This window comes from Tribolium madens, unplaced genomic scaffold (assembly GCF_015345945.1).
Source record: "Tribolium madens isolate multiple individuals breed KSU strain unplaced genomic scaffold, Tmad_KSU_1.1 Scaffold_20;HRSCAF=117;Tcas5.2_LG4, whole genome shotgun sequence".
Lineage (NCBI taxonomy): Eukaryota > Metazoa > Arthropoda > Insecta > Coleoptera > Tenebrionidae > Tribolium > Tribolium madens.
In genome coordinates this window covers 6,548,651-6,559,283 of record NW_025400985.1, presented here as the reverse complement: position 1 = coordinate 6,559,283, position 10,633 = coordinate 6,548,651, and the positions used below count along the sequence as shown (strand labels likewise).

General features: G+C 34.1%; 2 protein-coding genes across 4 annotated transcripts; one reads left to right on the top strand and one right to left on the bottom strand.

The window, feature by feature from the left end:
* Nucleotides 1-299: 299 nt before the first annotated feature.
* On the top strand, nt 300-8,802 carry LOC123006003 (torso-like protein). Of its 3 annotated transcripts, none has more exons than XM_044400122.1 (3): nt 300-564; nt 5,070-5,729; nt 7,666-8,802. In XM_044400122.1, the coding sequence occupies exons 2-3, from the start codon at nt 5,088-5,090 to the stop codon at nt 8,059-8,061; spliced, it is 1,038 nt and encodes a 345-aa protein (XP_044256057.1). In that variant the 5' UTR covers nt 300-564; nt 5,070-5,087; the 3' UTR covers nt 8,062-8,802. The 3 variants fall into 3 exon arrangements, with proteins under 3 accessions (XP_044256057.1, XP_044256059.1, XP_044256058.1); XM_044400124.1 differs by lacking the exon at nt 300-564 and adding an exon at nt 1,137-1,258; XM_044400123.1 differs by lacking the exon at nt 300-564 and adding an exon at nt 3,328-3,415.
* LOC123006002 (tetratricopeptide repeat protein 5-like) lies at nt 8,307-10,370 on the bottom strand. Its single transcript, XM_044400121.1, has 8 exons — nt 10,230-10,370; nt 9,791-10,141; nt 9,492-9,734; nt 9,391-9,444; nt 9,154-9,339; nt 8,791-8,966; nt 8,594-8,738; nt 8,307-8,542 (listed from the first exon to the last, which is right to left on the bottom strand). Exons 1-8 carry the CDS (start codon nt 10,287-10,289, stop codon nt 8,423-8,425), a joined length of 1,335 nt encoding a protein of 444 aa, XP_044256056.1. The 5' UTR covers nt 10,290-10,370; the 3' UTR covers nt 8,307-8,422.
* Nucleotides 10,371-10,633: the final 263 nt, after the last annotated feature.

Below are 10,633 nucleotides of genomic sequence, written 5' to 3'. Positions count from 1 at the left end.
AAGCACATGTTTAAAAAAAAAGCGCTTGGTTCCATACTTTTTGTTCACCTCTTGTATGTAGCTTCCAGAACCTAATCCAAGACAAAAAGCTTAATCCAAGCCGACAATCAAAGGAACAACAAAGTTATTTGTAACAAATATTTACATTTTATATTTAATTATTTCAACGGTCTTCGATACCACTAAATCAGATAACTGGGAATAATTTATTAATTTCACAATTTATGAAGTGATGAAAATAAAAAAGCAATGATTTTTGCACGACGGAGAGTAGAAATCAACTTTTCTTATGTCAAAACTGTGACTGTGCCATGATGTAATTTTAAAGAATGATAGCTTTAGGTATGCTGATTTTTAAATTTTGTTCAAAAATTACAGCTAATTTCTTGGATTTTTAACGCAATTTTGTGACGGTTTAAGAACCATTTTCCCAATTTTTGACTTTTCATCTTACAAAATGCCACAGTTTACATGCATCATCTGTCAAAACTATCACTTTTGACATGTTTCAAAATCAAAATCTCGTCAAGAAATGACCATCACCAATGAAGCCCAAACGTTCCGGTGAGTACTCTTTTATTAGAAATTATTATTAATTAAAGCATTTTCTAATTCCTCGCAATTTTCCCGTAAGTAAGGATTCTCGTTAAAAGCAACGACTTTACCGTCAGCAAGACTCACTTTTGCATAATTCGCTTTCTTCACGTTATAATTTCGTGTCGCGTGTCGATACATAGTACCATCTTCGAAAGCCGGTTACCCTTGACTTGTCGGCCACCACTAACCTTTAGACGATTTCAAAAGAATTGCGAAAAAACGATTTTTTAAAGCGGTCGCGGCCCAAAAAACTCGCAACCTTAACCTTCCTACCGACTGCGCCCAAAACCCTATAATAAAACACAAATTTGCTAAAACTCCCGGAAATAACCGTCCACTCCCTAATTATACTTTTTTTTTAAATTTACTTTTAATTTAATTTAATGTAACTTTTAATTATACTTGTGGGACTTCGTGTAGATAATACAGGGCTTCCTCACACGCGGCCTTGAGATCTTAATTATCCAGTTAAAGCGGCAAAAAATTATCTATTTTATTGCGTCTGCCAACAAAAGACCACAAGAGGTACTATTCATTGTCGATAACTTATCGAACTTGGACTGAAAACATGTTTTTTCACCGGCAATGAAAACAAACGTGATTTGCAACCAATAATTAGTGCCGGAAGTGCGCTTCAAGTTCTTCATCGAGGTCTGAAAACGTAAGTAATTACGGATGCTTTAGTGCCATTTAAAATCACATTTCGCGGATTCCTAGTTAAGTTTTATTATCAGCGAGGTGAGGTCAAGTAAATAACAGATTTTTTAATGTTTACTGGTTTCAAGTATTTAATTGATTATTTTGGGTCAATAGTGTTAGTGAGGACTGGCATTGACACTGATAAGAAGTTTAAATCTCCAGACACTTGCGAGCGAATTTACGCCCACGTGAGTCACACAGCTTTGTAGTTTTTTTTTCGATAGATAAAATAATGCTTAAATCTGCATCGAATAACTCATGTCCACCTAGGGATCAAAACCTGGAAAATGCAACTTTCAAAAACCTTTTCAACAATCTTCACATTTGATATAAAATATCTGGGTATACATGGTATGTTGTTTTGGTTTCGTATTCTATTTGAATCGACTTGAAGCTCAACGATGGTTCTGATTTAAATACTTGAATTTGAATACTGAATTTTATACTAGTATGTATGGAAAAAAGTACAACCTTGATTGCGATAATGTAAATTTTACGAACGGATTATGTACCGAATTGTCTTCAAATCTAAGTTTTAACAAAAATCACATTTAAATCGTCTGTATCCAAATATTCCAAATCACATTTTATACCTCGTGCCATTGCTATCGTCACAAAGGCAACGCCGCAACTGCATTTTTTGTGGTGAAATAGGTCAGAAAGATTTGATTTGTAAAAGAATCTGTGTTACAACTGAACCTAACTGACAAATTTCGGGACAAAAAATTACACTATTTCATACATAAAAAACATTGTGAAAAGTGACAGAAGTGGCTGGCGATAGCTATGGCACGAGATATACAGTTATTATACAAGGTAATTATAAATGATTATCCAATTAATTGAAAAACGGTTATACTTATTCATCTCGTACAATTAATATATCTGAAACACAAATAATAAACCAAAATAGGTATAGTAAAATCGTTTTCCTAAGACCTACTAAAAGTTTTATGACACATTATAAGGGATAAATCAGTTTTATGTAATAATAGCCTGTTAACAACCACCTGGCTTTTTTAAATTTCTTAAAATACTTGACTTTAATATCAACTACATCAAAAACTATTAAAACATTTCAAGTATTTTAGACAAAAAGAAAGTAAGTAATCCGGCCCTGTTAAAAACTGACCTGTTTCAGGGTCCGGGTGGATTCCACTAATTTATGATTTGTTTATCCTCTGATTTACTCTTAACAATAACGCATTTAACTTAAAAGTAATAAAAATTTTTAGTAGGTCTTATGAAAACTATTTTACTTTAGTCATTGAATCTTTCTAAATCGAAATGTGAGTCTTTTACATCCAAAGAGATTCAAAAGAGATCATTCGTTTTTTTTTAACTTCAAAGTGTCTTGCTAGTTCTAAGTGGGGTCCAAATTAAAAAATCTGAATCTTTTTTAGTTTCTCTGCTGGGTTAATAATACCTATGTAATTAATTACTAATCTAAATTTTAATTCAAATTAATGTTTAAGTTTTGTTTATTTTGCAATTAAACTTTCTATGCAAATGGTTTGTTTGAAGTTGAATTAAAACAAAAAAAAAAACATTTTTTAAGCCGAGTCACTCAAACTTTAAAATGATTAAAATTGAATCCTTGTCTCAGTATGTAAGGATTCAGAACACATTATGGCTTTCTAAAATGATCACAGTGTTTCAATTGTTTCCAAATTGAAGGAAATCTCTGTCCAAAGAATTTATTCATTTCTCCAAAACTGCTATCTAGAATCAATAGGTATTCAACACTCTAAATACCCGCTTTCAATCCATAATTGCATACTAAACTTGTCTTAATTACCTTCGACAAGTCTATCTAATAAGTCATAGTCGGACTATCGACACTTAATTTGCACCTAGTAGAATCCCTACACTCGCTTAATTACTCCCAGTTAAAAATCACTCCAAACCCAACCACTTATCAATATTCAAACCGCGTTATAATTTCTAATCTTGTTCGGGTTTTCTATTGTATTCCTTATGGAATCGAGCGGTGAAAGTGAGAGCGATCGGCCCCTCTATAGGACACCTGCCCGATTCAAGGGGAGCAACCTGGTCAATAATCAGTGTGGTGCAGGAGTTGGAGTGGTTTGAACGTAATGGTGGTTGAATTTTGTTACGCGTAAGTCGAATTTTTTCAAGGTTGAAACATTTCAAAAACGCGGAAATGGTAAAAGTGTTATTACGTAAAAGCAGTGCAGAGAACTAATGATGTAATTGTTTTGGCCACAAATTAGATTAATTTAAATCATACGTTGAGTTGTATAATCATTTCCGGTTTCACTTTTTCAAAAATAATTTAATCGGGTTTATTGCCACCGCATTTATCACACTACATTTATTTCTTTAATGTCGTGTCACGATTAATCTAGAGGACAATGCTCGTATTGTAAATAAATACAACATAATTCCAAAGTTCGCCACAAAACAGGTTTCTTCACGATCCTCATCTGGAAATACCTGAGATGGCGTTCTAATCGCTCACCACCATCTCGCATCCCCAAATTATATTAATTGAGATTCGCAAGTTCGAATTTAGTAGATACACAAGTCATGGTTCCGAAGAAACTGGTGAAAGTATCTAATTCCCAGACAATGCCTAGTCAAGCGCTCGTTTTTGATTAATTGCAACTGCAACAAACATCCAATTAAGGAAATATCTCATTGTGAAACGCGATCGAGTGTTGAAAAATTCAAAATCTTGTGTGAAAAATAAGAAATGGTGTAATCTCGCTGAAATTAGTTTGTTCCAGATGTTGGCTCAATTCTGATGAAATATGAACATTTCGATTTTTTTTAAAGATTGCTTTTAAGTGTGAACTTTCTCTGCGATTCTGTCACGTTTGTTGGATTTCTTTAAGGGGCCTTCGGTGGCGAAGGTCGACAAAATGGGTTTGATCGAACGGAACAATCGATGTTGCAACGCGATTGGGGTCAAATATTGTTTATTATAAGCTGTAACTGTGTCGCCAGATTTTTAAAATCCAAATCTATTGCTTAATCCATTTAGATTTAGTTTGACTTCTAAATCAGAATCATTTCATCCAATCTGAACTGGAGGAGCTCTTTGAAATTTTTTGAATCACAAAGCTCGACAAGATATGAATCGGATCTTAAGTTTAAATAAATCATCTCTTACCTAAATCTTAAACTTATTCAAGTTTGAAATGGAATGACTTACATTTCGTGAAATGAATCTCAGAAATCCGAATTTGCTTAAATTTTTTCTACATATTTCATTGTAGGTATACTTCATTTCAAGAAATACATATAATCAGATGTCAGTAAAAAAAATCAGATGTCTACTACATCATGTTCTAAAGTTGAAACCTGAATACATATTTTTTTTTCATTTTTGAAACTGAATTTGAATCAGTTTATAATACAGGCCTAGAGCTGATCAAACTTAACGTTAAATGATCTAATACCCTTTTCCTTCCTAGCCCTGGAATGGGAATCATTTTGACTCAATCAACTATTCTAAACCGATAAAAATGTTGTCTGCTTCTATACTATCCTCCTAGAACCTCGTAGATGTCGCTAGTGCGTCCACCTCACCCCCGAAACCTCTCCAAAGTGGTATATAAACCGCGTCCTCGTGCTCGAAAAACGGTTATAACTGCTCTCATTTTCGTGCACCTGGTGATCGATCCTGTTCGACGGGATTCCACCAAGGGTGAACAACCGTCTATCCTCCACCGGTGCATCCTCTCGCATAATGCTATCTCGCGCGCGCATTCAAGGCCTCACCTTGTGCACACTTGTCCATGTTTCAGGTGTCAGTCGCGTCGAGAATGTGGGGCCGAGCACAGCTGCTCGTGCTGCTGACCGCTCTCTCGGCCTACGGAGACGACGTCCAATCCGACGACAGCCAGCTGCGCGTCGGCCGCTCCGTCGACATTTTCACCCGCTACGGATATCTCAGCCTGAGTATGAAAGTTGTCCCGCGAAACGATTCCAATTTCCTCTTCAGAGAGCCCACTATCGACGTCTTCGACGACCTAGACCGCTACGTTGTGCACCCGGTGAAAGTGCCGAAAAAGCAGCGGCGGGTTTTCGTAGGCGATTTCCACATGGAGTTTTGCGATAATGTGAAACAACTAGTGCAGGCGTATTTCAGGGATTTCAGCTTCGAGAGGCTGGAGAATACTTGGAGGGCCTTCACAGCGAGTTGGTCGCCGGAGACGCTGGCCAAGAATCTAGGAATTAATTCGTCGTTTGTTCAGAAGGAACATTGTTATGTGTTAGTGAGGTTGGCGAGGTTTAGGGATAGTGTCAAGTTGAGCAAAATACCGAATAATGTTAATTTGATGGACGTGGTGGCGAGGGAGATTGATAAAATCCAAGTTGGTGATGTGAGCAGTGTTTTGAAGTTTATAAGAAAGTATGGCTCGCATTTTATCGAGTCATATGTTACTGGAAATGCACTTTATCAGGTATTTTAATTGTTGGGTGATTAATTAGGACAATAATGACATGATTTCAAGTCTCTGAGTCTTGAGTGATAGGAAACTAGTTACATAATTTTACATTTAAAGCTCTATTAAACATTTAAACACTTTACTATTGTTTTACCACATTTTTATGTAAGAGGTAAGAGTTCAATATCCAAATGATTAAACACAACAATTAGTTACACATAACGTTCATGGTCGTAGAATGATTAAATTGTTTCTCGTGAGAAAAAAAAATATTAAGCGAAACCAATCACGTTTGCATAAATTTTGTACCGATTTAGCATCGTTAAAGGTCTCAATCTCAAATGATGCAATGACTTAATGAGAGCAAAGAAATTTATTTGAATTTTTAATTTATGTTGATTGTTGACCACATGTCGATTAGATTTCTCTCACACAAAGCAAAAAGCGAAATTTCCGAAGCAGGGAATTTCGAGAAATGTCAGGGTCGGTTTTTTAGTTTTCGTGACCGCTTATTAATTTTTATTCAATTTTAATGGAATTTTATCAGAAGTGTGTAAAAGTAGGCAAGGTTTTCCATCCATCATGGTCATTGAAGATAACAGCGTCACATAAAGTACGTTTTTGGATTTTACAATTAAACAATTTTGTTGTAATTACGGTGTTCTTGACGCAAATCTATTTTATCGTTGATGGAGAAGTAAATAAATGCTCGTTATGTGTTTCTGAGTGCCTCAAGGTTTTATTTCGGTGAACTTTAAAGAAATTTCCATAAGTGATGGATTGTGATGACATGAAAAATGTTTGGGCAATTACGGAATCGTTGCATGTTTTAAATGAAAAGGTTTAGGTCACCTGACGGATGAAAATAAAAAAAGGATCTTTATAGTCTTGCATAGATTTTAGTTATTTATTCGACGAGTTTGAGTGTAAATCGGACACTTTATTTGACCGAGTGGATTTTTAAATCACGAGTGTAACGAGTGGTTTACCATCCACAAGGTGGAATAAAGCGTCCGATTTACATTCAAATGAGTGGAATACAACATTTTATTCTTCAAATTAGAGTCAACAAGGCTTAAACTTGCTTTAAATCTGTTAAAAATAATTTGACGTTTTGTATTGAGAAATGCCAAACAGTTGTCAAAACTTCCTTACACGGGAGAAAAACCGTAAATTTTGACAGTGTCGAAGAATAAAAAAATTAAATCTTTAATTAAAAAGTTACCACTCAGATTTTAATCATTAGATTAATCTAAATCCAGATGTATCAAAACTGAAATTTGGTTTTTATCAATTTATAAAACGGCAAAACCTAGATTGAAAATTCCAAGCTAAAAATGTGTTTTAACAAATTTAAATAGATTACCCCAAAGAAGAATCATTTATAAAAATTGTGGTTATAGCAAAAATTCATATCAGACACAAACAGAGAAATTCTTCCTAGATGTTTTCATTCATTTTTAAATACTTGATAATTTATTGTTTATTATGTAGTACTAATAAACCCATTAATTAATTATATAATGCATTTTTAAAACTAAATCGTTAATTATCTACAGGTATTTAACTTCAACCATTTTACAATTTCTAAAATATTGCTCTTGAAATGTTAATTTTTAGTTTTGTTCATTAATTTATCCACAAAAACTGATTCTGACTCGTTACAAGACGAATATGCAATTGTAAACATCAATTATTTATATTGATGAAGAATGAATCTGTTTAGGTCATCTTTTCATTTGTAGTCTCAATCGCTGACTACCTATTTATTAATTAGGTATATGAATAAAAATACATAAATATTTTTACAAAAGGAAAAAAAAACAAATCCTCATTTTTTACATTTATTATTTGTTGCCTGTTTTACAAGCTACATTTTTATTTTTTTGTTAAAAATAACAATAGAGAACATGTGTGTCCACTTGACTCTAAAAATAGCCCCCTTGTCCAGGTGTTCGTCTTCCGGCGCTCCATCTACTTACAAATCAAGGAGCGCCTCAAAACGCAGGGCATCTCCCACTTGGATAAGCTGGAGCTTGGACAGTACTTCAGTCCCTGGTTTGCCGAACACATGGGTCAGATCAAAGTCGCCAGCGGCAACCACACCGTCGAGGATTGGGCCGCCGCCAAACTCCGCGTTCATTATTACATTTTCACCTATCCGACCCTTCTCAAAATCCACGGCGATACTCAACTCCTCACCGTCCTTAACGACCTCCTCCAGAACGAGGCCATCCTCCAAATGGGCATGAAGACCCTGGCACCGGCGTTCAAGGATCCAGCCAAACGTACATTCTTCATCGAAGTGTTGGACAATTTTTTGAAATTGTGGGAGAGCAATTTGTAGTGCATCCTGTTTTTTGTGATAATACGTTGTGATAAAGACGCCCGCGGAGAGGAAGGACTTTTCCATTGATTAGTTTTTTGCGGATTCGAGAGTGATACACAAATGGGTTGTTTTTTGGAATGAGGCGATTTACACATCATTATCGATAACGAGCAATATTTATTTTTATACTCTAAAGTATATTTTATACTCTAAACCAAATATGTAAAGTTTTGTAAAAACTATAAATATATAAGACAACGAAATGATCAAAAAATGTTTTATTGTTTACAATTAATTTTTGAATAAATTTAAAAGTTTAATAAATTACAGGTTCCTACACCAACTCTCATTCTGAATAACAAACAAGTGTGAACTACAATCAATCATATTTATTAAAAATTGACATTTGGACACCTGCTTGAAGATCTCTATTTACTTTTTTACCATTCACAACCATCACAAGAGGTGTCTCGACTCGTATTAAACGAAACTTGTATTCCTGCAAACAAAAAAATTACAAAAGTCATCTGGCTAAAAATCTCATACAAACATTATCTTTATACGTAAAATTCACGTCAGACACATAAGGTTCGGGAATTGCCACTGAATTACCGATAATAACACCTTTACCGTCAGCCAAATTAAAAACTGTTACTACGACGCAAGTTCCTAATTTATCCACCAAACACAATGTACTAAAATAAATTATTTTATTATTGTAAATTATATGAAAAATAAATTCATTACAAAGGAACTGAATCCTCGTTTTGTACTGTACATACGACTTTACCCAAAATCACCTTTTCCTCATTTAAACCCGGCTTTAAGATCCCTAAAGAAATTTCATCAAGTTTGACGGTTTGATTCGTCGACGAGGTGTAACTCCCGCCTCCATACGGACCCAATTGCTTTGAATCGATCGACTGGTAACAAAAAATAAATTAAATATGAAGTCGGTACTACAGGTTCCTGTAATTTTCAAATTAGAAATTCCAAAATCAACCTCGTGTTTTAAAAAGTAAAATTCGAACAATAGCTATATTTTAACTGTCAATTTTGAAAACCAAAAATTACAGGTTTCTGTAATTTGACAAAAATAATCAGACTTACTTGCAAAATTTGTTGTAAACGTTTCGCCTTCATTTTACCATTCGTCGTAACTAAATCGCTAATCTCATTTAAATATCTAACAAGTTGCTTTTCCTTAATTTTGGGTTGGTCCCATGTGGGGTCATACAAAGCCGCCTTATTAAACGATTCCAATGCCAACTTAAACTCTTCCTCATATTTTAAAGTCTGTAATTAAGTTACTGATGTAAAACAACAACCAAAAATTACTACACATACTATTCCTTTGTTATAATGTAAGTCTGGAGTACTTTTGGCAACAATGTCTTTTTCCTTAAAAAAATCGATGTTTTAATGTTTTTATGAAATTTCATAATTACGGCTTGGGAGTAGGCACTTAAACATTGCTTTAATGTTTTTGGGTTTTGCTGGATTCCAAAAAATGATGATAAGTGGGCATTTCCTAAAACAGCCCATGACAGGCCATCTTGTGGATCAAGTTGGACAGCTTCTTTTGCATAATTCAAGCCTTTTTCTATATTATTTATTAAATTTTCTCTACTATTTGAAGTTTCCTGTCTTGCCAACATTGAGAGATTCCTCAATGAAATTTTATTCTTACGCTAAAAATCCCAAACTTATTTAATAATTATCTTATATTCTGGATAATCTGATTTACTTCTTTAAGTGCTCCCTCAAAACAATTCATCGCCTTTTTCAACTCATTATTCTTCCAAAAACATTCTCCTAACTCATTCCAAGCCTCAACACATTTAGGATCCAATTTAACAGCCTTAGAGAGCAAACTTTCTGCTTCTTTGCTAAACTTAGGCACAACATTCAATGCTCTACCTTTGAGAAAACAAAACTTCGCCCTATCGCCTCCCAAAGCCCTTTTTTCACCCTCATCAAAAACTCTTACAATTTCAGCTAATTTTTTCTCAACATCCCCATTTTTATGAATGGCATCTTCGATCTTATGAGTTTCAAAATAATGATCTCTGTATAAATACAAGCTAATAACTTTTTCCTGTAATAAAAAACAATCAAATACCACTCCTTTTAAGGAACTGAGTGTAGGTGGATACACCTGGAGATTTAACCCCAAAGAGACTTACCTGAAGGAGGTTTATTACGTCTTGGGAAGATTCTTGAGGCTTGTCACCGCTTGAATCCATTTTTAAAATTTAAAAAACAACATTTGTTAAAAGAATAAACAGTGATTGTTTTGACAAGGGAGGTTATGTTAGTTTATTGTCACAAACAGTGGTGGGGGTGTGATAATGCAAGCAGTCATATACCCATAAGGTCTTATTAAATTAAATTAAAATTATTGTACGGTTGTACTAACATATTAAACTACTAAACTATATTAAACATTGCTTTTTATAATTTTTTATTAGAAGTTGTAACAATGTTTTACACAAAATTGGTAATTTTAATTTTTTTACAATAAGATTTTAAGAATGTAGGATTTCATCATGTGATGTGAGTAGTGGGTGTAAAATTTTTGACAGATGAC

Bases quoted from the DNA above. Each gene is read 5' to 3' on its own strand.
- LOC123006002 (XM_044400121.1), bottom strand. From the start codon at position 10,289: ATGGATTCAAGCGGTGACAAGCCTCAAGAATCTTCCCAAGACGTAATA. The intron at 10,142-10,229 runs GTAAGTCTCTTT...TTTTTATTACAG, and splicing joins ACGTAATAAACCTCCTTCAG to GAAAAAGTTATTAGCTTGTA. The intron at 9,340-9,390 runs GTATGTGTAGTA...ACTTAATTACAG, and splicing joins TACATTATAACAAAGGAATA to ACTTTAAAATATGAGGAAGA.
- LOC123006003 (XM_044400122.1), top strand. From the start codon at position 5,088: ATGTGGGGCCGAGCACAGCTGCTCGTGCTGCTGACCGCTCTCTCGGCC. The intron at 5,730-7,665 runs GTATTTTAATTG...CCCCTTGTCCAG, and splicing joins CTGGAAATGCACTTTATCAG to GTGTTCGTCTTCCGGCGCTC.